This window comes from Corylus avellana, chromosome 1 (assembly GCF_965113065.1).
Source record: "Corylus avellana chromosome 1, dhCorAvel1.hap1.2, whole genome shotgun sequence".
Classification (NCBI taxonomy): domain Eukaryota; kingdom Viridiplantae; phylum Streptophyta; class Magnoliopsida; order Fagales; family Betulaceae; genus Corylus; species Corylus avellana.
In genome coordinates, this window is record NC_142490.1 from 4,439,833 (window position 1) to 4,464,100 (window position 24,268).

General features: G+C 37.3%; 4 protein-coding genes, 1 non-coding gene and 1 pseudogene across 5 annotated transcripts; all 6 read right to left on the reverse strand.

Moving 5' to 3' along the window:
* Positions 1–2,040: 2,040 nt before the first annotated feature.
* On the reverse strand, positions 2,041–7,798 carry LOC132171605 (putative protease Do-like 14). Its single transcript, XM_059582972.2, has 11 exons — positions 7,633–7,798; positions 7,405–7,504; positions 6,653–6,757; positions 6,365–6,544; positions 6,145–6,272; positions 5,124–5,335; positions 4,782–4,863; positions 4,412–4,554; positions 3,539–3,659; positions 2,793–2,885; positions 2,041–2,357 (listed from the first exon to the last, which is right to left on the reverse strand). Exons 1-11 carry the CDS (start codon positions 7,645–7,647, stop codon positions 2,241–2,243), a joined length of 1,296 nt encoding a protein of 431 aa, XP_059438955.2. The 5' UTR covers positions 7,648–7,798; the 3' UTR covers positions 2,041–2,240.
* Positions 7,799–8,407: 609 nt separating this feature from the next.
* TRNAP-UGG (transfer RNA proline (anticodon UGG)) lies at positions 8,408–8,479 on the reverse strand. The gene has a single exon. It is a non-coding gene; the product is annotated as a tRNA-Pro (tRNA).
* A 291-nt stretch (positions 8,480–8,770) lies between these two features.
* LOC132168604 (pentatricopeptide repeat-containing protein At1g71490 pseudogene) lies at positions 8,771–10,478 on the reverse strand (annotated as a pseudogene).
* LOC132172695 (uncharacterized) lies at positions 10,408–14,822 on the reverse strand. Its single transcript, XM_059584246.2, has 2 exons — positions 14,644–14,822; positions 10,408–11,962 (listed from the first exon to the last, which is right to left on the reverse strand). Exon 2 carries the CDS (start codon positions 11,835–11,837, stop codon positions 10,626–10,628), a length of 1,212 nt encoding a protein of 403 aa, XP_059440229.2. The 5' UTR covers positions 11,838–11,962; positions 14,644–14,822; the 3' UTR covers positions 10,408–10,625.
* A 1,720-nt stretch (positions 14,823–16,542) lies between these two features.
* On the reverse strand, positions 16,543–21,551 carry LOC132170933 (pentatricopeptide repeat-containing protein At1g71490). Its single transcript, XM_088518784.1, has 2 exons — positions 21,221–21,551; positions 16,543–19,379 (listed from the first exon to the last, which is right to left on the reverse strand). Exon 2 carries the CDS (start codon positions 19,212–19,214, stop codon positions 17,016–17,018), a length of 2,199 nt encoding a protein of 732 aa, XP_088374910.1. The 5' UTR covers positions 19,215–19,379; positions 21,221–21,551; the 3' UTR covers positions 16,543–17,015.
* A 1,389-nt stretch (positions 21,552–22,940) lies between these two features.
* On the reverse strand, positions 22,941–23,957 carry HTA7 (histone H2A 7). The gene is made up of 2 exons (XM_059581786.2): positions 23,672–23,957; positions 22,941–23,314 (listed from the first exon to the last, which is right to left on the reverse strand). The coding sequence occupies exons 1-2, from the start codon at positions 23,873–23,875 to the stop codon at positions 23,081–23,083; spliced, it is 438 nt and encodes a 145-aa protein (XP_059437769.1). The 5' UTR covers positions 23,876–23,957; the 3' UTR covers positions 22,941–23,080.
* Positions 23,958–24,268: the final 311 nt, after the last annotated feature.

Genomic DNA, 24,268 nt, shown 5'->3' on the forward strand with positions numbered 1-24,268 from the left:
ATTTATAAGTTACTGTAGCAACATGTAAATAATATTTTATTATATTTTATCTTTCTTTCTATTTTTTTAATCTTTTCTCTTTCCTTATCTTTTTATTTCTTTTTATGGGGAAAACAATGAAATAATAAAAAAAATTAATAAAATAATACTAAAAAATAATATTTAATTAGAGTAGAGAGTTAAAATAGATGTTCTTGTTGGAGTGTATAGTGAAAAACTAGTAGCTAAAATAAAAAAAGTTGTATTTTGAGTAGTAAAATGAAAACTCTTAATTTTAGGAAAATTGATATTGTAGAAGGTATGCTAAAGCACCAAAATTACTAAATTTAACTTAAAAGTTAGTTTAAAAGCCCTGTTGGAGATGTTCGGAACATATTTAAGGGGTACAAATATGTGAAAAAGCAGTCAATTGAACTTGTGGTAACCGCCCAAGAAGCTATGTTGTGAGCATGGAGATTTGCATTCATATCAATCTTGACGTGGCAATCCAGCTGTTAAAGGAACTGAGGAGACCAAGTATATTAGAAACAATTGGGACAATTCTTTAATCATCGGTGAGTTTTGAGATTTTTGTAGGGTAAGAATGGCACATAACGAGTCTTCCTCGAGAACAATGTGCTAGCATTTTTTTTCTTAGGTTGATTTAACAAGGAGAGCTGCAAAAGGCCTCTCCTTCAGTGGGGTTACAAGAGGACCCAATGTGGCAGAGGCAAAAGATAAAGACCCATCATAGTAGGTGCCAATGATGGGAAAGGTTAAAGGCATATTTGGGTGTGCGTTTGAAGGATTTAAAAGTGAGTTTAACATTCAAAAAATCTATTTAAAAAAAAAAAAAAAAAAAAAGAGTACCCATTTGTTAAAAAAATTGAAATCGCTTTTAAGAGTCTAAAAAATAAAAAATAAACAAAAAAAAAAAAGTTTGACAAAAGTTTAAAAATGAAATTTTTGCCAATTTTTTTTTAATTTTTTTAACTTAAAAGCCCTATTTTTTAAAAACAATATCAAACATACTCTAAGTATGATGAGCGGATGAGAGTGTCTAGGTTTGGATTGGAATCCCTATGAACCTTATTGGGGCCATCTAAATTAGATTAAAAGAGTTGGAAGAAAGGTGCAAATTAGAAACTTAGACCTTCGTCCTACTTCTGGTTTTTTCTTTTTCTTTGTAAGTTTTATTCTTTTTTTTTGGGGGGGGGGGGGGGGGGGGGGGGGGGGGTGTGGAGGGGGTGCTACTAGAATATATATCCATTCAGCAGTCCCCATTAAAGACTAGAATCAAAGGACCTTTCGAAGGATTTGACCAGCAGCTTGATGCTTCAGTAGTGATACCATGCTCCATCCATTTGATCGATTTTGATTTTAATACCTCAACTTTATTTATTTATTTATTTTTTCATTACCTCGATTTTAAAGTAAAATCTAATCATATATCACAAATAAAATAGTAATTTTAAAGTAAAATCAATTTGAAAAGACAAAAGAAGGACATGGGTCTTCCTTCTAACATTACTCATCAAAGAGTTAGAACTTGCAACACAAATTCAATGATAATTTTAAAAACCAATGCTTCATGTCATATCTTATTGGGATCATAGCCCATACCACATTTTATTGAGGCCTGTGGCCCGCAAGAAAATACGGCTCAAGTTGGACTCTAGCCGATGACTGCATAAGCTGGTTCAGTAACTCCAGGAGGCCCAAATCTCAGCAACCATCCACCAACAATAGACCAGACTCATGGCGGATTACTCATTAAGGTCCAGTAGTAAAGAATAATTATTTTTGGGGGGTTCAACATAAAAAAAGAAAAAAGAAAAAGGAGTTTGCAAAAACCCATTTTCAAAGCCTTCTATTCTACTTGGAGTTCCACCCAAAAAGGGTCAACCAAAGTAGAAGATCACAAAAGCAATCATGCAGCCAAAAGAGCTTACAAAAGCAATTATGTGTCTGTATGTGTGAGTGTGCAGAATACCTTAAATATTGGTAATGGGTGCTAAGTGCCAACATGGCTGGAGAAGAAGAAGAGAAAGAACTTGTAAAAACTCACTAAAAAGTATACTTTCACTGTATTATCAAAAATGTTTTTCCACTATTGCCTTGACATTGAGTGGATCACATAAGAATGGATGAAAAACTAAAAACCTAAAGTTTAATTATTGAAACTCACCATCTGCTGTACATTTGTTTTCTTCGCAATCACAAAGAATATAAAAAATATATAACCAAGAAAATATATCTCTTCACATATCTGGATTGGATTCCTCTGGAATTACAGTTAACGTCGCTAAACTACCCTTGGCTCTTTTCACAAGTACCTTCAAGGGTACTCCAACTCTGTCCCCCATTATTTCAACAATCTGCGACAAATTCGCCAATCATATAGAACATCAGAGACACAATCTTGTAAATAGCAAGCAACAAACTATGTCAATGAATTCAATCAGTTAAAAGCCCAAGTTTTCTGGACTAAACTCTATTTGATTGGAGATTTTTACATTAGAGATCTATCAAGTTATATTTTCTTTTCATATCCTTTACTTCACATCTTACAGACTTTTCAAATCTATATATGGCTTGATCACTATAATGTGGATTAATTGCTAAAAAGATTATGCATAAATATCTACAAGTTAAGGATTATGGCTCCATTAATCATGAACTGTTAAAATTCTAGCCATAAGACATTTTAGCGTCTGCATTGCAAACTGCATAGTTTAAAACTATTGACATCCACTGAGAAGATTGTGAAAATGACAATGAAGATGTGATGATGATGAAGAGGTGTCAAATACCTCCTTGATGCTTTCAACAGGCTTCCCATCAAATTCAATCACAATATCACCTGGACAAAATCCAGCCCGATCAGCAGGAGATCCAGGAGTTACCTAGTCAAAAAATGGCAAAACCATTATAAATGACCAATATGCATTTCTTTTTTTCTTAACAGTGTAATATCATCAAACCCAAGCATGCAAATTATATTTCACAGCAAAATAATTCACACATATTCTTTCCAGTAGGTGCACAAATCAAATGTCATCCTGGGGGCAGGAGATAATGGAATGCCCAAATAGATATAAAAGCAACTCACATGTCAAGGCACACTATTACAGGTTCAATTGATTCTATGAGACAAACCCAATCCCATGTTCATGGTGCCGTTGTATGAGACAAGATTAATATTGGAAAACTAAAAAAAAAAATAAGGGAAGGAAGGAAGGCAGCTGTTTATAAGATGTGTTCAAATGTTGATAGTACTTTCTCAGTCAAATGAAATGAACTAGAGAGAATTGTAATCCCTACATGTAGCCAGCACAAATCAGCTGGGATAAGAATCTGAAAAGTCTGCAAATTACTAATGAAATTTATAAGATGTGCATCACCAGAAAAGAAAAGACTAATGTGATCCTAACAAGAGATATATATTTCTCTTAATGAATTGCAGACAAGTTAGTCACGAAAAGAAAAAAAGGCACACTGCCAAGTTCACTATAGTAAATGCAATAAGAATGAGGCAAGAAACAATTAGAATACATACCATAGGTACAAGAATGCCCTTATTGACATTTGGGAACGTGGCATCTCTTTCTTTAAGCTGAGCAATTATCATCTCGTTAAGATCAACCATTTTCAATCCAAGCCAAGGTCGAACAACCCTCCTACATAAGATAACAATCTATTATACTCTTGGTAAAGATGATGCTTTCAAACAAATCTTAACTTTCTTTGGGGTCTTACAAGAGGCGTGGGATAAAAACCTTCTCACACCAAGGGAAGGGGTCTTATGCCTACCAATACATAGCTTGCAGACCCAATGTTCTAATGATGCAACCAAGAGAGAGAGAGAGATTACCATGTATAGGTATTTCATCGATACCTCTTGCAACAGAAAATTAAGCACAAGTTAACCTCCTATTGGTAGGGGCAACACCAGGGTTGTATGTTATTTTTTCATTCCATTGGGACCTACAGGTATTTACTAAGTATTTAAATGCAAAACTTAATCCAAATATTGTTTCTTTGCTTCATAAACTTAAGCAACCAAGGAGTACAGATCCCAACCTTGCCCACCACCCCACACTTATAGGGGGCGGAGGTAAGGCCATTGGCACAACTTAATCCAAACATATTAAAGCGGCAATATCTTAACACAAAAATGGGCAATGAGGATTTGACATAAATGTGGACATTATTTCATCAACCAAACTTTGAACCACACACACATGTTTCTGACTTTTTCAGAATCAAGTTATTATAATTATCTGATATAGTCATATAGATGCCTTTCAAGGCTTCAAATTGGATAATAATAGAAACATTCTAGATGAACACTATATAAACTAAATATCTAACGAAGTATGTGATCCAATGGTTAAAATTAGTAATCACATGCAAAAATATAAGAACATACCCACTTTTCTTGAAGTGCTCAATAATTTTACAGACCGAATCAATTGGTAAAGAAAAACCCAATCCATCAGCATCAAGCACTTTCATAATATTAACACCAATTACTTCTCCATCAACATTGACAAGGGGGCCTCCAGAATTTCCCTACACCAGAAAAAATAGAAAGAAATAGTATCAAGTCTATATCCAAGAGAGGACTGAAGCTATAAACACACATGACAACCATTTCCACTATCGACTCAACTTTAAACCCTCTAAGACACACACACTTATGCACATCAAACTAAGGAGGCTAGAAAAACTTGAAATAATATGACTTAAGTGATTCCCTGGTCCAAACATGAATGCCACATACACAGAGAAAAAGTTACCGCATTTATTGCACAATCCGTTTGTAAATACTCTCTCCGCATTCCACCAATGCCCAAGTCACTGCTTTTACGTTCAACACAACTACATCCAGAGTGAAAATGATATGAGGAAAGGTAATAAAATAACTAGTCTTCTTTAATGTAAAGCCCCAAGATGATGAGCTCTATCATATACTACCACGATTAAGTAAATAATCTGTGGCAACCAAGTGCTGACTATACATACTACAGCAATTTATCGAAGAAATTTTGACAGCTAAATTTTCTCTTTATATATATAAGTACACAAATAATGCATAAAAGGGACTGAAATTTTTGATTGCTAGAATATATTTTGAATACCTTACAATACCAGCTGTGATGGTATTCTGAAGGGAAAGTGGACAACCCATGGCAATAACCCAGTCCCCGGGACGAAGCTTACTTGAAGAGCCAAGTTTTGCTATTGGAAGTGGTGTTTTAGAATGAATCTTTACAATTGCAATATCAGAATGCATATCAGCATTCACCACTGTACCCTCGAATGTCCGACCATCTTGCAAAGTCACATCAACCTGCAACAATTTTCCATAGTTCAAGATCAAATATGAATGATAAGAACTACTAAAACATAAGTATAAAAGCATTTACCGATGCCTTAAAGTGTCTTTTGAAAGAGAAAAATAAAATAAAAAAGTAAAGAAACAAATGAATGAGAACCCCATATATAGGTCCCTTAGAGCCATAACAATGATTGAAAAGAGGCTGCAGATGATTCCTTAGAATATGCTAATCATAACAACTAATCGAATTCAAGTAAGAATTTTTTGGCAAATAAATCAGAATATAAAGACAATTTGATACCTACATTCAGAAAGAAATTGATAAAGCAACAGCATGCATGATAGCATGTCTCCTCTCATAACTCCAAAGCTTCACTTTTTTCTTACTTGTACTAAATGAATTATGCACACACATGCATGCATGTGCGCACTCAGGGACACACACTACCATAGAAAAAGAAATCATTTTCCAATAGGTTTGAAGGTGAAGTTGATATATCAATTTCACCGTCTTGTTTGCTTGCAAAAATTTATCTAGAAGATAACTTAGCCCCACCGGTGGTAGCACCTAAGCCGAGGCCTATAATGGCTTTATTGTTGTGTAACACGTTCAAAAATATATGCCATGTGGTATAACACACTCATTACACATGAAAGTTCTATAACATTTTAAAAAGTTTTATATATTAAAAATAATAATAATAATAATAATAATAATAATAATAATAATAATAATAATAACAATCAAGATATGCAATCTCCACATTTGATTTCAACCCTACTATTTGTATCGCTGAATACAAAAACCCAAAACCACTGACCTTCCCTTTGGATGAACCCCTCATGCCTTGAAAATCAACCACAACATGAGCACATGTTAAAATTGAACCATCCTCATCAATTATAGTTCCTGACCCTATACTCTTTCCAGTAGTAATCCCATAGAAACCTACCAAAACACAAAAGGTCGCAAACAAATTTCAGGTTCTATTTCTAACTAAAATAAATTACAGAACATATAAAATAACCCGAAGTATATACCCTGAGGAACTGATAGGTTGACAACAGCAGGACCAACCCTAGCAGCCGCATTTGCAATAGCATCTCTGCCCAAGCAGTTGGGACATGGTTTGGGGCCATCTCCAACTGCCGGAGGGGCTTCATTCTTTTTGTCCGATGATGGAACCAAACCAACTCTAGAAGAAAATAATGGAAGCACTCCTACAATTTCAAGCTCAAATTGTATATGTATGTATGTATATTTAAAGGAAACAATCTATTGCCAAAAAAAGGGCTACTAATAAAAAAAGAATTAGATAAAGAACGAACCAAATTGCCAATGATTTGATGAAAGAAACCGCGGGCGAGGAACTGTGTCCTGTGTAATTTTCCATTCCCGCAGAGGCACAGGAACCTTCACTGCAAATGTTGCTCCTAACATTCAGCATAACAGAAGCATGAGATTCTTATAAAGGAAAATATAAGAAAAATGATTAGATATCAAAACTGGGAATCTCAGTTTAATCATTGTTTGGCACCCAAGAAAGGATCTTTCTTCCCAACTAGACTCTTGGTTCAAATTTTTGTGTCTCACTGTCACTGCCTTGGTTTTCTGAAAATACTATAAAACGCAATTCCCATTCTTTGTATGGGTTTGAGATTGAGATTTCGCAAGAATAATGTGCGTTTTTAAAAGATATCGCAAAAGGTAAGGCGTTTGACATTGTGATTTAAAAAACACTTAATTTAAAAGAGGAATACAATTTGCGATTTCTATAAACAGTTTAGGGGATGCTCATTTGAAAAAGCGCGAATTTAAACTAAAATCACTATTTCGCATAACAAATATTTGATAAGAAGGTAAAGTCTTTGCAATTTTAAAAAGTTGTGATTTCAAAAACGCAATTTTTGAAATCACACTTCAATCCCAAACATACCCTTTGATATTCAGAAAACCAAACTGAGCAAGACTCAAAATTTCGAATTTCTATGTCCTCTACTTTCTAAACAACCAAACATAGAGTAAAAGAAATTAAAAACCCCCCAAAAAAATCAAAGTTTGAACAAAATTCAATGCTTACTGGAATTTGTGTCGCTGTTAGCATACAACAGACCCGACCCGACAGTAGCAATTGCTACAATCCGGAGGAGAGAGCTTCCCTTAGAAACTGAAAGCTTTCTCTGTCACAAAATTGTTTCTAAAAACACTAGATCAAAACGAATCAAAAAAATAATGAAAAATAAAAAATAAAAAATTGAATTTCCGCTGCGTAACTGAAAATGGGAACAAAATTAAAGAGAAGAGGTACCAGGAAATGGCTCATGAGGACGACGACGTTGAGGTTTCTAAACTTCGTAGAGTGTAGAAGACTAAACGAGCCTGGCGGTGTATTTTTTCTTCTCGGAGAAGTACACGTATTTTACTTAAACTATCAGCTGATTGTAAATGTCTCCGGCAACTGCTTCCGTGTTTATGGGCTTGGCTTAAGCGGTAAAGAATTTGGTTTTGGTGACATTTTATTAGGTCTAAAGTTTTAAATTTTTTTTTGGTGTAAATAATTTTTTCGGGGTCAGTCCGCTCACCGAGTTATAATATTACCCGATTCATATGAAAGAAACGCTTTATACAGGTCTAAAGTTTACCCAACATGAATAGATATACAAAATGTCTTTGCTCGGAAGGATTCCTCATTTAAAATAAATAAATAAATGATTTATATATTTTAAATTTAAGCAAAACTTAAAAATCTTATTCTTGAAATTGAAAATCCAATTGACCGAGGGTCATACCTTATAAAACGGAAGTTACTACTTCAAATCTTTTTTTCAATTTTTTTTTTCCCGTTTGCAGACATGTAAAAAAAAAAAAAAAACTAAATCCAAATCAATTAAAAATTTAAGAATTAAATATGATTTTTTTCTTAAATTAGATGATTTAAGAAGTAAGCATGAAGCAGAGTTTAGGTTTATTGGAGTTTTATTTACTGTTCTCCTAATCAATCATTCAAACCAAAAATGGGAAGAAGCGATGATGCATGGTACGAGCAGATTAGTTCTTAAAAACGAACCCTTAGAGAGATGTTTGGGGCATTCCGAGAATCGAACTCGGGACCTCTCGCACCCAAAGCGAGAATCATACCACTAGACCAAATGCCCTACAGTGATCATTAATAAATTTTGTTTTATCAGTTCTTTTTAGATTTAACAGCATGGATGGCTGCAAAGGCCATAGGTTTTTAATTAGGGAAATATTGATGAACTTTGTGTTTTTATCGATTTTTATTTATTTTTTTTATTTCATTACCTCGATTATCCTGTTTTTGCATTCCAAGATCTCCGTTCCATTTTCCTGAAATTAATAGCAAAAAGCATCTGAACTACAATTATAATCCTAAGATTAAATAATAATAATAATAATAATAATAATAATAAATCGGTTATCCAATTATTAACTTCACAGAAATAAAATTTCAATATAGTCAAAGAAAGCCACAAGAAATTGAAATCTGTACTCTTAACGTATTGAAAAATAACAATGTGAATCCTCCATTCAATTTTGCTACATTATGACTCTAGTGTTGGCATACCTCACCAACAAAAAAATGACATAGTAGTTCAGAGATGCACACCAGATTTCCTCAAAAATTGGCAATAGAAATAGGTAAGATTGGAATGCCAAAAAACTGCAAGCCTCTGAAGTAATGAACTCAAATCTGCTTCAAAATCAGAGCAGAAGAAAGTAAATGTCTTTTATGGGAAGAGTTCCATGTGCAACCAAGGTCTCCAATGTTGAGACCCACCAATCTTTCTGCTTTCTAAGCCCATTATGCACTCTCCTTCTACACAACATTTTAGCCCCACTATTAAAAGAATATCTCTGCTTCAAATTAGTTCAAAAATACAGTTCTTCCGGCGCTTCTCTTAATGACAATCTAAATCCACTAAAAATATGTTAGCAGCCCTTTGTTTAGTTACTAATTCCATTGTTGATCCTATTCCTCAATAATTTTGTCTTCCGAACCAAAATCCACACTTGCAACATAACCCGCATCTTTCGTTAGCTCAGTTAATCCATCCAACAAAGTGTAAATCTCTTGTGCATGGAGGTTTGATGTATCCCCCACCACAAAGGGGAAAAATCCTGTGCCCACATCGACCCAAGCACAACCAGGAGCCTTCCTCACACCCAAGTCCCTCATGGAAGTTCTAACCTTAGCTAGCTTGTTCCAACAACCAGCAGCAGCATACATGTTAGCAATCAACACATAGTAACCTGAGTTTTCAGGCCTCATTTCCAATAGTGTTTCAGCTGCCCACTCCCCTATCTCTGTATTTCCATGAATCCGACAGGCTCCTAATAGAGTGGCCCACATGGCAGGGGTTGGCTTGTAAGGCATTGTAGTGATAATCTCTTTTGCTTTGTCCAACAAGCCAGCCCTGCCAAAGAGATCAACCATGCATGCATAATGCTCCAAAAGAGGAGATATACCATATACACCTCGCATCTTTTCAAACAGTCTTTGGCCTTGGATTACAAGACCGGAATGGGTACAGGCTGATAGAACTGCAACCATGGTTATATGGTCTGGTTTGGTATTAATATTATGGGCACCAAGAAGGAGGTCAAAGCTTGAGTAAAACGTGACAAGTTTGGGTGCCAAAATGGGATGTTGTTCAAGACCCAAGGAGATAATCTGAGCATGAAGTTGTTTACCTTGGAGTGATTTAAGGTTGGTGCAAGATGGAAGAAGAGAAGAGATGAGAAGTAAGATAAGGTCGAAAGAAGCAACAGAAGAGGCATGTAGCTGGATAAGAGAGAAGGTTTTGAATGCTTTCGATAAATGGCCCTGGAGATGTAAAAAGGGAATTAATCATAGATTCATCACTACTTGTGTTTGTTTCCGGGATAGAATCATTGGATCGTGACGTGGATGGCTTATCATATGGTTTTGTACCCTGTTTCCATGTTTCCATTTTCTAGGAATGAATTTTTGGAGTTGAGATATAAAGAGATCTCTTGGGATAAACCGTGATGGAGAATACGGCATACACTATAAATGTATGTGTTGTATGTGATAGCATGGTCAGGGAGAACTGATTGCATGCCTTCATCCACATTTGCAACATGTTGCTCTGCAAAGACCAAAATACCCATATAACATATTAACCCTAATACACTTTTCTAACACTCCCCCTCAAGTTAAAGCATATATATCATATAAGTTCAGCTTGGGACAAATAAGCTCCAACTTCTTCCGACACAAGGGTTTTGTAAACATATCAGCTAGATGATCTCCAGACTTCACGAATGGTGTAGTAACTTACTGGAGATCATCTTAACCAGTCGGCCGGAGACAACATCCAAGTGGGCCTTCATCCGCTCTCCAAGCCGTGTTAGGGCATAGATCTTTGTTGGATCAGCAACTTCTGAGGTAGTCCCAATCTCTTTAAATGTTTTTGCAACCAGATAAACTAGTGCTATACAAGATTTAGTCTCAACTTCGTAAAAATAACCAGGATCCCAAACTCTGGCATATCTAAAGTATGTCGTTTGGGTCGAATGTCCTTCCTTGAGCTCATGATTCTTCACGATATTGCGTATACCTACTACAGCTGATCTTGTTAGGGGACAATTCAACTCTCTCAGAAGAAGCTCCAACTCACATTTTGTAGTTTCCTGAATGGCCATGGTGAGAGTGTAAGCATGCATTCCTGTATATGAGAAAATTTGACCAGCAAGATATTCAACCAATCCTCTCTGTTGAACACTCAGCTTGCTCTCCGATGGGCGATTCTCATTGACAGCTATCCACATCACCCAAGTATGGATGATCTCAGGTCTTCTTCCAAGCGCGTTTTTGATCTTCTCAGCAACCTCCGCAGAAACAGTTACTCTGTTCATGATCTCCCTTCCGTGTTTGTACCAACCTGCGTACCTGTTCTTACATTGATCTAATGAGGAGACGAAACCGTCAGGGAGCTTTGACTGCAGACGCAATAGATAAGCAGCCAAGAAAGTGTACACAGAGGCACTTCCTTGTTGAACCTCCTCCTCTTCTTCTTCTGACTCCTCAAAATCATCATTGGACTCCTTAAAGTTAATCTTATCAACCTGTTTTTGCAGTTTTGCGGTGGTTGATTCCTTTTTATTGTTCTTAGCCTGCTTTGCTAAGTTCGCCAATTCTGCTTCCTCAGCGTCTCCTTTTGTGGTGATAGGTTGCTTATATGATATCTTAACCCCCTGATGCTCAGACGGTGGAATCAATAAGAATTTGGACCCTTCTGAAAATGGATCAATCAGAGAGACGGCCAGACTGAGGATTATGTTGACGGTTGAGGATTTAATCTTACTTTCCTCAATATCTTTGATTAGGCTGTTTCCAAGAAGAACAATCTCATCAGTGTCTACTTGATTGACATTATATATCCGGATCTTCTCCAGTTCTTTATCGGTCCATTCTAAGGGGCGGCATCTCAGGATAGAAACCCCATTGAGATCATCGTACCTCGACATCTTGCCAGTCTTTACACTAACTGTAGGCTTACTTACGGGCACCTTGGGAGGTTTCTGGACAGTTCTAGAGGAAGAGAGATCCTTTTGCAGGTTGCTGGTATTCCCTTGTGCCAACCTCTGCAAAGCTAATTCCACAGCATCCATTGAAATCATCAACATATGTAAGTATCGAATTAATAATGCAACCAAATGAAGAGAAAAAAATAAAAACCAGGATGAATAAAGAAGGCGTGAGCTAGTAGGCTCTGATACCATGTTAGTTTGTATGAAAGAAAGAATAGAAGAAGGAAGAGGGGAGGCTGTCAGTATTCTCCCGCAGCCCCTCTCCTCTCAATATATATATATATATATTGCAACTTAAAATACAAAGACCAAAATACCCATATAACATATTAATCCTACTACACTTTTCTAACAGTTATCAAGTGACTCAATCTTTTCTTGTCAAGATTGAGGCCGAGTCCATAACTAAAGGCAATAATTCCCCTGCAAAAGAAAAGCTGATGTAAGGAGTTACCATGAGAGTCAAAGCAAGCACTACACGCTCTAGTTCCCATATTATGCTCAACAAATTTCTCTATTGGGAACATCCAGCTGAGGTTCCCATATTTGGGATGGATAATGGCAGAAGAGATATATGAACAGTTACACAGTAGCAAAATCAAATGTGAAACGGAAAGCAAAAGAAAAACAGAGACAGTTGCGAAACGCAGGGCTGAGTACTGACCCCATCGGGTCAGTACACACCACAGACCAACGGCCACCTCGATGGCAGCCGGTGGAATGTTTTTCCACCCACTGCCCGACCAAGGGGGTCGGTCACCGATACGCACCGACCCGAGTCACCCGACCCTCTTCAGTCGGGTCATGGTCGGCTTTCCGATCGTACAGCCCGACAATCTTCAATCTTTTATCCAGTCAAAGCTAAGAACCGCAAATCAAAAAAGAATGGGAGAGATATACCTTAAAAACAGGCGCAGACAGATCAACAATGCCAAGTGAAGAAATGAAAGCATGGGCACGTATAAGTGAAAACTGAAGTAGAAGAGCAAAGAATGGTCACGGGCCTCCCGGCGTGCCAACAACGGCTACGGTTTTGTGGAGAAATGAAGAGAAGGAAGGTGGCTGCTTGTGTGAAGAAAGAGGTTCATGATTCTAAGAACGCCTGGCGTGCATGAACAGTCATGCACGCCGGGCTTCTTTCTTTTTTTTTTTTTTTTTTTTAATAATTAAAATAATAAAATATTATTATTTTATTATAATATTATTATTTCAGCTCGGCATGCATCACGCCAGGCGTTCTCTTTTACATCACCCGAAGAAAATTAAGATAGGCAGCGGATACGGGTTTATGAGCACTGATTGGGAGCACGCGTCGTCCCACGCACGACAGTGCAAAAATTTATTTATTTATTTATTTTTTTTTAAAACAAAAATTTTTGCACGCGGCGTGCATGTTTTGTTTTACCCCGGGTTTATATGTTCGATAAACCCGCCCCACACACAACCCGTCAGGGACGGGTCAAAATATCGGTTGGTCTAAAAAAAGGAACTTAAAAGAATTCCTTAGCCAAACTGGAAAAAAATTAATAAAAATAGGTAAATGCTTTTGTGTACTTGGCAACTCTTTTTTAGTGTTTTTTTTTTTTTTTTTTAATATTATTATAAAACAAAAAACACGAAAAAACAACTAAAAAGATTGTAACGGGTAAAAATTAGGTATGAGTAATGTGTGCTATACCAAACCATTATTTCGTTAGGTTGACATGACATTACCAACCGTCACTATTTTTTTTTCTTCTTTCTTTTAATAAAATTAATCTAAGAGTGAATTGATAATATCATAACAACATAATGAAATAATAATAAGTATTATAACATTACTCATTTGGTTGCTAGCTGTTGTGGTTGTAGTCAATGGCGGAGTCTGACAATTCATATTGTAAGAGTTGTTGAACTAAAAATATGATAAACATAATTTTAAATAAAAATTGAGTAATTCACACAATATATGCATCACAAAAAAAAAAAATCTATAAAAGTTCATAAATTTTTTTCATCAACATAAATACACAAACCCACGTTTTTTCTAGGACTATACAGTCTCATTCACAAACCCAAACCTTTGATATAACCAAAGAGTTTTACATACATCCAGACTTTCTAGAAAGAAAGGTCGATGCAAGTCATTCCATCGGAGGTAGGATACCTACTAGGAGACCTAATGACTATGTCTAATGATAGGAATTATCAACAAACAACCAAGCATGATTATGCTAATATTAGCCCAAAAGGAATTTCGCTTGATTTGGATAATTGCAGAGATAAAGCACAAACTCTGGCAGCCAATTTAGTTATCAACCAAACTATGGCAGCCACGACAGTTTCTATAGACAGTTGTTAACTATCTAGAAAATACTCTTAGGGAAAACGTTCTGAATTGGCTTTTAGAGTCGTAGACTGTAGTTTATAAGCAAACCCCTTACCCCTGCCTATACCACTCATATAGTGATATAGAGAGAGGTTAAAGGACATCAAGAGTAAGAACGCAGTGGACTGGGCAGTCCCTCTGTGTAAGGAGTTTCTAGGAAAACAAGACTCCAATGCTACGGTCGACGATGTCGAACTAGCAAAAAGAAATTTGTCAAATACTCAAATCTAAACTAGAAATAAAACTAGCAAAAATAAAATTTGTTAAATCTTGTACTTGCAACTTGCAGAAATAAAACTATAAACTAGAAATTAACAAAGGATCTTAACCAAACGGAATCAGAAAGAAATCGAGGAAATTAGGGTCGTAGCTCACCTTGATTTCGATGAAGTTGAAGAACCCCGCCGGACCCAAACCCGAGATGGAGAGTGCTCAGAGAGGGAGAGATGGAGGCTTGGAGTTGGAGCGTCTGAGAGAGAGAGAGAGAGCGTTTGAGAGGGAATGAGAGGGAGAAGCCGAGAAAGGGAGAGAAGAAATAAAAAAATTCTTTGTACGGTGTGTTGGGAGGAAAAAATAAATTTTAAATTCTTTTTCATTTTTATTGTTTCTTCGGATTCCTATCCACTTCTACCGACACCTTTTGCTTTGATTATTATTTCTTCTTTTACTTTTTGTTTATTCTCCTTCTCCCTTCTCCATTCAATCAACGAATCTGTTCTCTTTTCATTATTGTTTCATATTACTTTATCATCTTTCTTCTTTATCCCCCACAATCAACGAATCTGTTCTCATTTTCTTTTCTTTTCTTTTCCTTTGTCTTTTTCTTTTACTTTATTTCCTTCTCCTTTCTTTCTTTCACCTACTGCTGCCATGCCCCATCTCCTTTTCTTTTCTTTCTTTTCTTAATTCTCCTTCCAGCTAGCTTCTCCCAAATGTCTTCTTTTCTACACTTTCAATTCCTTCTTTTTTTTAAAGCCAGATAGTGAGAACGACAGAGAGAGGACGAGAATTAGAAAGAGGACGGGGTAGAAAGAAAGAAGGAGAGACGAAGCAAACAGAGAGGGAGTGGGTCAGTGAGCTGAGAGAAAGCAGAGGGAGTGTTGAGAAGAAAGGGAACCATGGAGACACTCCTATCAATCTCGGTGGCAGTCTGGCTCAAAGGAACTAAAATGACCAAATATATCAAAACAATGAGGGCAATTATCTAAGGGAATAACTTCTACGTCTATTCATTGGTTGCCACATCAGTTAGGACACTCTAAAAAAAAATTAAACATCCACACTTGATTATATCATGTTTTATTAATTTTTCTAAAAAAAATAAATGTAGAGGATGGCAGACGAAAGTGAGGACGGTTCGCCGCCACTGCCATTGGCTGGGGGTGGCGGCGAACAACCCCAGTGGCCTGGGGTGGCTGCAAGCCACCCCTTGTGGCCTGGGGGGTGGCGTGCGGCCACCCCTAGCCAGATCTAGGGGTGGTCGCGCGCCACCCTACGGCCACCCATGCTGGCAGAGTGAGAGAGGGAGAGAGATTCGGTTGGGCAATGGGGTGGAGGAGTCTAGGCTTGGGTAGCAGACGGTGGCTAAATAGTTGTGTGGGGAATTAATCCTTTACTTTGCAAACATGCATTTTTCTTGCAATTTTTTAAAATAGATAATGTGTCAGATGTTAAGTGGTTTGCACAAAAGTTGGCTTTTGTGCAATAACCACAAAGTAACTGCTTTCATTATTATTATTATTATTATTATTTTTACATGTCCACACAAGGGTAAGGAGAGGGAGATTCAAACTAATGACCTCCGTTTCATTAAGCGCTGCCCATAGCCAATGGAGCTATCCCTTGGAGACGCTGCTCAAATTATCTAATTGTTGGTGAGGTGAGGTTTTTGTAAGCTAAGAATGACAGATAATTATGAGTTTCTCACAAGAACAATGTGGTGGCATTTTTTTTCTTGTGATGATTTAACAGCATGGATGGCTGCAAAGGCCATAGGTTTTTCATTAGGGAAATATTGATGAACTTTGTGTTTTTATCGATTTTGATTTATTTTTTTTATTTCATTACCTCGATTATCCTGTTTTTGCATTCCAAGATCTCCGTTCCATTTTCCTGAAATTAATAGCAAAAAGCATCTGAACTAAAAATATAATTCTAAGATTAATATAATAATAATAATAATAATAAATCGGTTATCCAATTATTAACTTCACAGAATTAAAATTTCAATATAGTTAAAGAAAGCCACAAGAAATTGAAATCTGTACGCTTGATGTATTGAAAAAAAACAATGTGAATCCTCCATTCAATTTTGCTACATTATGACTCTAGTGGTGGCATACCTCACCAACAAAAAAATGACATAGTAGTTCAGAGATGCACACCAGATTTCCTCAAAAATTGGCAATAGAAATAGGTAAGATTGGAATGCCAAAAAACTGCAAGCCTCTGAAGTAATGAACTCAAATCTGCTTCAAAATCAGAGCAGATGAAAGTAAATGTCTTTTATGAGAAGAGTTCCATGTGCAACCAAGGTCTCCAATGTTGAGACCCACCAATCTTTCTGCTTTCTAAGCCCATTATGCACTCTCCTTGTACACAACATTTTAGCCTCACTATAAAACAATATCTCTGCTTCAAATTAGTTCAATAATACCGTTCTTCCGGTGCTTCTCTTAAATGACAATCTAAATCCACTAAAAATATGTTAGCTGCCCTTTGTTTAGTTACTAATTCCATTGTTGATCCTATTCCTCAATAATTTTGTCCTCCGAACCAAACTCCACTCTTGCAACATAACCCGCATCTTTCATTAGCTCAGTTAATCCATCCAACAAAGTGTAAATCTCTTGTGCATGGAGGTTTGATGTGTCCCCCACCACAAAGGGGAAAAATCCTGTGCCCACATCGACCCAAGCACAACCAGGAGCCTTCATCACACCCAAGTCCCTCATGGAAGTTCTAACCTTAGCTAGCTTGTTCCAACAACCAGCAGCAGCATACATGTTAGCAATCAACACATAGTAACCTGAGTTTTCAGGCCTCATTTCCAATAGTGTTTCAGCTGCCCACTCCCCTATCTCTGTATTTCCATGAATCCGACAGGCTCCTATTAGAGTGGCCCACATGGCAGGGGTTGGCTTGTAAGGCATTGTAGTGAGAATCTCTTTTGCTTTGTCCAACAAGCCAGCCCTGCCAAAGAGATCAACCATGCATGCATAATGCTCCAAAAGAGGAGTTATACCATATACAGCTCGCATCTTTTCAAACAGTCTTTGGCCTTGGATTACAAGACCGGAATGGCTACAGGCTGATAGAACTGCGACCATGGTTATATGGTCTGGTTTGGTTTGGGACCTTTTCATATCTTCAAATACTTCTAGTGCAGCTTCCCCCTCTCCTCTCATTCCATATCCGGCAATCAAGGAAGTATAAGTCACCTCATCCCTTTTGCTCAATGAATCAAACACTCTTTTAGCTTCCAAAACTTTGCCTGATCTTCCATACATGTCTACAAGAGCATTCCACAATAGCAAATTGTCCTTAAACCCTTCGCGCTTTGTAATGTAGCAGTGGAACTCCTTCCCATGTTGCAGATTTGCAACTCGAGCGCAGAGAGGAAGAATGCTCGCAATTGTCACAAAATTTGGTTCAATTCCGGAAAGCAACATCTCTCTAAATAGGAACGATGCTTCCTCAGATTGATCCATGTGGCTGTAGCCAGAAAGCATGGAGTTCCAAGTAATTATACTCTTATCTTCTATCAATCGAAACAGAATATAGGCATGTCTAAGGTCTTTGCACCTGGAATACATCGTTATTAATGCATTCTTGACGTTATGAAACCCATCACAACAGCTACGAATTGCAGAACCATGAATTTCTTTCCCCAATTTAATGACCCCAATGTGGGAACATGCACCCAAACCAATAATCCTCGCCACAGAATCCAAATGAATGCCATAAGTTCTCATCCGAGAAAGCAAGTTAAGTGCTCCCTTAAAATTGCCCGTCCGCAAGCACCCACCAGCTATAGTATTCCAAGTTATGATATTAACTTCAATACCTGTAATTCTCATCCTTTCAAAAAGCTCAAATGCTTCCTTCCACATTCCTCTTGAGGCATAAGCAGAGATCATTGTGTTCCAAGAAACAGCATCCTTCTCTGGCATCTCGTCAAACAAGCTACGAGCAACATCAATTTCCCCAAGCCTCCCATACATGGAGACCAAGGCATTATGTACAAACAAGTTCCACCCAGCAAAGCTAGAATTAATAGTATTATGAATCTCCCTACCGAAACCCAAATCCAATTTTTCACCACAAGCCTTGAGAACAGATGGGTAAGTGAAATTATCTGGCCTAACCCCCTTATCCACCATTTCTTTATAGGCAGAGAGAGCCTCCCCAAAAAGTCCATTTCTAACATAAGAAGAGATAAGCAAATTCCAAGGCAAAGGATGCAAAATACTTGTATTCTGAGTAATATTATGGGCATCAAGAAGGAGGTCAAAGCTTGAGTAAAACGTGACAAGTTTGGGTACTAAAGTGGGATGTTGTTCAAGACCCAAGGAGATAATCTGAGCATGAAGTTGTTTACCTTGTTGGAGTGATTTAAGGTTGGTGCAAGATAGAAGAAGAGAAGAGATGGGAAGTAAGATAAGGTCGAAAGAAGCAACAGAAGAGGCATGTAGCTGGATTAGAGAGAAAGTTTTGAATGCTTTCGATAAATGGCCCTGGCTCGCAAAGTCCTTGAGAGATGTAAAAAGGGAATTAATCATAGATTCATCACTACTATTGTTTGTTTCCAGGATAGAATCATTGGATTGTGACGTGGATGGCTTATCATATGGTTTTGTACCCTGTTTCCATTTTCTAGGAATGAATTTTTGGATTTGAGATATAAAGAAATCTCTTGGGATAAACCGTGATGGAGAAGACGGCATACACTATAAATGTATGTGTTGAATGTGATAGCATGGTCAGGGAGAACTGATCGCATGCCTTCATCCACATTTGCAACATGTTGCTCTGCAAAATTGGCTATCAAGTGACTCAATCTTTTCTTGTCAAGATTGAGGCCAAGTCCATAACTAAAGGCAATAATTCCCCTGCAAAAGAAAAGCTGATGTAAGGAGTTAACCATGAGAGTCAAAGCAAGCACTACACGCTCTAGTTCCCATATTATGCTCAACAAATTTCTCAATTGGGAACATCCAGCTGAGGTTCCCATATTTTCGATGGCCAATGGCAAAAGAGATAGATTTTTTTTTTTTCCCTTTTTTTCTTCCGTTTTCTCAACAGGAAAACAAAACATATAATCTTCAAACTTCCATATGCTCACAATGGAATTCTAACGTCAAAGCATGAGAGAATACTTTCATTTTTTTTTTTTTTTTTTTTTGATAAGTAAACATTACAGTATACTTTTTTTTTTTGATAAGTTAAACATTAGAGTATACTTATGAACAAGGTAAAAAAGAAACATGGAAGAACAAAATAACATTACTACCAAGGAATTAAGATAAAAATAGTTTTAAATTGTGCATTATTCCTTCTTTTTTTTTTTTCTTCATATGAAACATTTTTTCAGCAAGTAGGGGTGGAACATTGATTTTTTTTGTATGAGGCGCCAACCTCTGTAATTACATAAGCACATAGGTGCATATAATCTTTCTCTACATGTGCGTGTGAGTGTTTATGTAAAACAAAAGCAGACAAGTCTTAAATTTAATTCTATTGTAAGTCGTAAATCATAACTTTATACAATATTTACATGTCTATAAAATCATCTTAGAAGAGAACTTTCATTTCGAATATAATAGTTTCCTAGTTTGCTACAGACATGTATAAAAAAAAATCCAAAAAAGAGCTTGGCATCTCCTTCAAATTATGCTCAACGACGTTCTTTCATGCAATAAAATTCATCAATTATCATCTCTGTTATGAAATTCTTAGCAATTTCTTTCTCAATATAAAACTATCAAAGTATCTGCCAGAAACTCATCAATGGAAGACAACAACAATTGTGCGAAGAGAAAAGATGACTTTCCAGAAACTCATCTCCTTTGTGAAATTTGTACACTAAAAAGTGCGAAGAATTTTTTTTAAAAAAAAGGCAAAAAAAAAAACAATGGAGGACGCTGCATCCATGGGGCAATGCTGTCAGATTTGAAGTTCTATTTCTGCCAACTCATTCACCAATTATACACCAAAGTATAACTGGCATTGTACACCAAACATTTCCACGACCAATTGATGCCTAGGAGATATTTCATCAAGTATTTTTACAACTTCACATCAAACCCAAATATGGCACACAAAAACTCTGGGTAATCTAATATGCATTCAGTAGAAACAAGTCCAGAAATTTTATATATCTAAAAGCCCAAATTGTCAAAATGCTGAAGCAACCGCAACTTGTTCGGAAAAACAGAGAACAAGATTAATCACTATAAAATAAAGATACCATCAGCTGCTCAAATCAATATTGAGAATGTCACTCAAACATTCAAAACCTTCGCAACAAATTTATGACAACAGGGATTGAAAATAAATAAAATAACAACCTCATACATGAACAGTTACACAAAGTAGCAAATTCACATGTGAAACGGAAAGCAAAAGAAGAACAGAGACAGTTGGGAAACGCAGGGCTGAGTACTGACCCCCTCGGGTCAGTACACACCACAGACCGACGCCCACCTCGATGGCAGCCAGTGGAATGTTTTTCCACCCACTGCCCGACCAAGGGGGTCGGTCACCGATACGAACCGACCCTCTTCGGTCGGGTCATGGTCGGCTTTCAAATCCTACAGCCCGAGAATCTCAATCTTTTATCCAGTCAAAGCTGAGGAGGAACAAGAACTTCAAATTAAAATTAAAATTGTTATTTTTTAAAAAATATTTTAAGCTAAGAACCGCATATCAACAAAGAATGGGAGAGATATACCTTAAAAACAGGCGCAGATCAACAACGAAAAGTGAAGAAATGAAAGCATGGGGACGGATAAGTGAAAACTGAAGTGGAGAAGTGCAAAGAATGGTCACGGGCCTCCCGGCGTGCCGACAACGGCTACGGTTTTGTGAAGAAATGAAGAGAAGGAAAGCGGCTGCTTGCGTGAAGAACTAAAGACCGAAGAATTGTGGCGGTGGATACGGGTTTATAGGTTCGCTAAACCCGACCCACCCGCAAACCGTCATGGACGGGTCAAATTGGTCGGGGAAACCGGTTTAGGTCAACCGGCTGAGCAGCCCTAGACTGAAACGAAAAAGGACATGCCTCGGACGAACCCAGTTGGCCAGAAGCGACTAGGGCTGAATTCATTAGCCAACCTTCTTTTTCTTTTTTTTCTTTTTTTTTTTTTTTTTTTTTTTTTTTTTTTTTAACTTGAAAATAAAAACATCAACCAATAACTCAAAACAACACCATATTTATAAAATACTCAAAATTATTTTTATTTTTATGTCGTGTTACAAACAAAAAATAAAATATACCTTGTAAAAAACATTTCTCAAATGATATTGAATATAGCTTAAAATGGCCTAAAGAGAAATTAGTTTTTTTTTTTTTTTTTTTTTTTTTTTTTTCATTGACATGTCCGCACAAAAGAGAGGAGGAGAGTTCGAACTAGTGACTTTTGCTTCATTAGGCGTGGTCCCAGCCGATTAATCTACCTCTTAGAGACGAGGAGAAATCATCTAAGAGTAAATTGTTAATGTCATATTAACACAATGAGACAGTAGTGAGACAATATTATGGTATATAGCATTACAAAGCAATTGTGGTTGTAGTTATTGGGGTGTTCGGTTCTTCTCCTATTTGTTTTGCAAAAGTTGAGCTAGTGTTGCTTTAAGTAGTTGTACTGTTTTATGGCGTAGGTTGTCTACTACTTTATTCAACATCTCAATCAGGGTAGAGGTAATGAAGGGAAACAATACTTTTTTTTTTACTAATTATCTTTATTAACAATGAATCATTTTAAGAAGACCTATATATATATATATATCCAGTTAATGTAAGAAAGAATATGGGACCTTTTTATTACTATTACTCATTTTGGCATTAAGAACACTTGTTCATATTGCCATTAACCGCAAAATCACACAGTCGGTTTGTAACTTTCTGTGTTAGTGGCATTCAAATTTCTTTGATGAAGTGTGTTAGTATTTTCCCCCAGTCAGTGTCGTCGTTTCGTTGTTGGAAAAGGGATTAGAAATAAAAATCGAAGCCTCTCGTTTGATACTCAAGGATTATTCCCACCTTAACTCTTGGTTCAATTTGTGTTATCTACTGTTGGTCTCCTAAAAGAGTACAAAGGAAAACCATTTCAGAAATATAAAACTTCTCTGCCCTCCATTTTCTCAAGAACCAAACAGAGAGTAAAAGATTTTAAAACAAAGAAAAGTTTGAACAAAATTGGATGCTTTCTGGAACCTGGATCGCTCTCAGTATTCAACAAACCCGACTCCCCAGTAGCGATTGCAACAATCCGGAGGAGAGCTTCTCCACCCACAAAATTGTTTCTGGGAGGAAAAAATTAAAATCGAATTTCCACGCTGTGGTTTGAATATTCCTTCTACTTTTCGAGAAAGGAGAAAGAGCCCTCCAACGCTTTCCCTTTTCATAACATTTGCACAAACCAAAACTCTAAATTGGAAAACAATTACGATTTGCTTAAAGTGCGATATCATCAAAAAATTAAGAAGAAAGTAGCTTTCCATTGGATTTTTCAAATTTACCAACTACATCTATGCAACAAAAACTTCCAACCGCTAACACTGTTATACATATAAAAGAAAACAAGGACATTTAAGCTTTTTTGGGGGACTTGGAGGCTTTAGAGGACTTGTCAGAGTCAGCAGGAGCGGTCTTCTTGGGCAGCAAAATGGGGTTGATGTTTGGCAGAACTCCGCCGCTGGCAATGGTAACCCCTTGAAGCAGTTTCCCCAGTTCCTCGTCGTTCCTCACGGCCAACAGCACGTGCCTTGGGTTTATCCTGGTCTTCTTGTTGTCACGTGCCGCGTTTCCTGCCAGCTCCAAAACCTACACACCAAAAAAAAAAAAAAAAAAAAAAAAAAAATTCAGACTCTTTTCTATTTGCTTTCTTTTGCATGTTCGCAGAGAGAGCTGTTTAGATGCTTAGAAAATGCAGGAAAAAGTGGATCTGAATTTGGGATATAAGATTTTTGCCTTCGCTTGAGAATAACCGAAAGTATTTGGATCTGATATTCAAACATCCAATCTTATATCAGCAGCCAAACATAACTTCCAAAAGAAAGGGATCTAAAATCGTCATCACCTTTCCTCAGTCTCTCGGCAACCAAACACAGAAAATAAAAAATGCAAGACGCATCGGGAAAGAACAGATCCAAAAGTGCCTTTTGGGATCTGAGAGAGTACCTCAGCGGCGAGATATTCGAGTACGGCGGCAAGGTAAACGGGAGCCCCGGTGCCGGTTCTCTGAGCGTAGCGACCCTTTTTCAGGAACCGAGCGATACGACCAACGGGAAACTGTAGCCCCGCCTTGACCGACTTCGACACCGACTTCTTCCTCTCGCCGCCTTTTCTTCCTCCGGCTCCCCTCCCCGACTTCGTGGTCTCCATTAAGAAAAGAACAACCTCAAACCTCTCTGAAGATCTTTGGAGGGAAACTGAATAAGCTTTGGAGCGTTTGTATTTTGAATTTTGGAGTGACGTTCACTATCGTGGGCGGTATTTCATTTATAGTAGGTGGGGGTTCGAGATTTGGGGGCCTTTTGGGGTTTGGATCGGACGGCTGGGAGATTGTTTGTTTGCCTTGTTGTATTCCAATGTTTGATCCAAAGGGTATGAGTTGTGACACGTCCGCGATCCGTGGGTTTTGGTTTCGGCCAATGGGGTGCTTTCTTCTAGAAAGATAAAATTTATGTGATATTGTGGGACGGGCCATGCTGGCAATCCGTGGGAGTTTTGGTTTTGGCCAATGGGGCTGCTTTTACTGGAATGACTAAGCAGCCC

Excerpts from the sequence above, each read along its gene's own strand:
- LOC132172695 (XM_059584246.2), bottom strand. The coding sequence starts at position 11,837 with ATGTCGAGGTACGATGATCTCAATGGGGTTTCTATCCTGAGATGCCGC.
- LOC132170933 (XM_088518784.1), bottom strand. The coding sequence starts at position 19,214 with ATGCCGTCTTCTCCATCACGGTTTATCCCAAGAGATTTCTTTATATCT.
- LOC132171605 (XM_059582972.2), bottom strand. Across the intron at positions 6,545-6,652 it reads ATCAAATCATTGGCAATTTG|GAGTGCTTCCATTATTTTCT; the intron begins GTTCGTTCTTTA and ends TTGAAATTGTAG. Across the intron at positions 2,358-2,792 it reads CTGTTGAAAGCATCAAGGAG|ATTGTTGAAATAATGGGGGA; the intron begins GTATTTGACACC and ends AATTTGTCGCAG.
- HTA7 (XM_059581786.2), bottom strand. The coding sequence starts at position 23,875 with ATGGAGACCACGAAGTCGGGGAGGGGAGCCGGAGGAAGAAAAGGCGGC. Across the intron at positions 23,315-23,671 it reads TCGAATATCTCGCCGCTGAG|GTTTTGGAGCTGGCAGGAAA; the intron begins GTACTCTCTCAG and ends TTTGGTGTGTAG.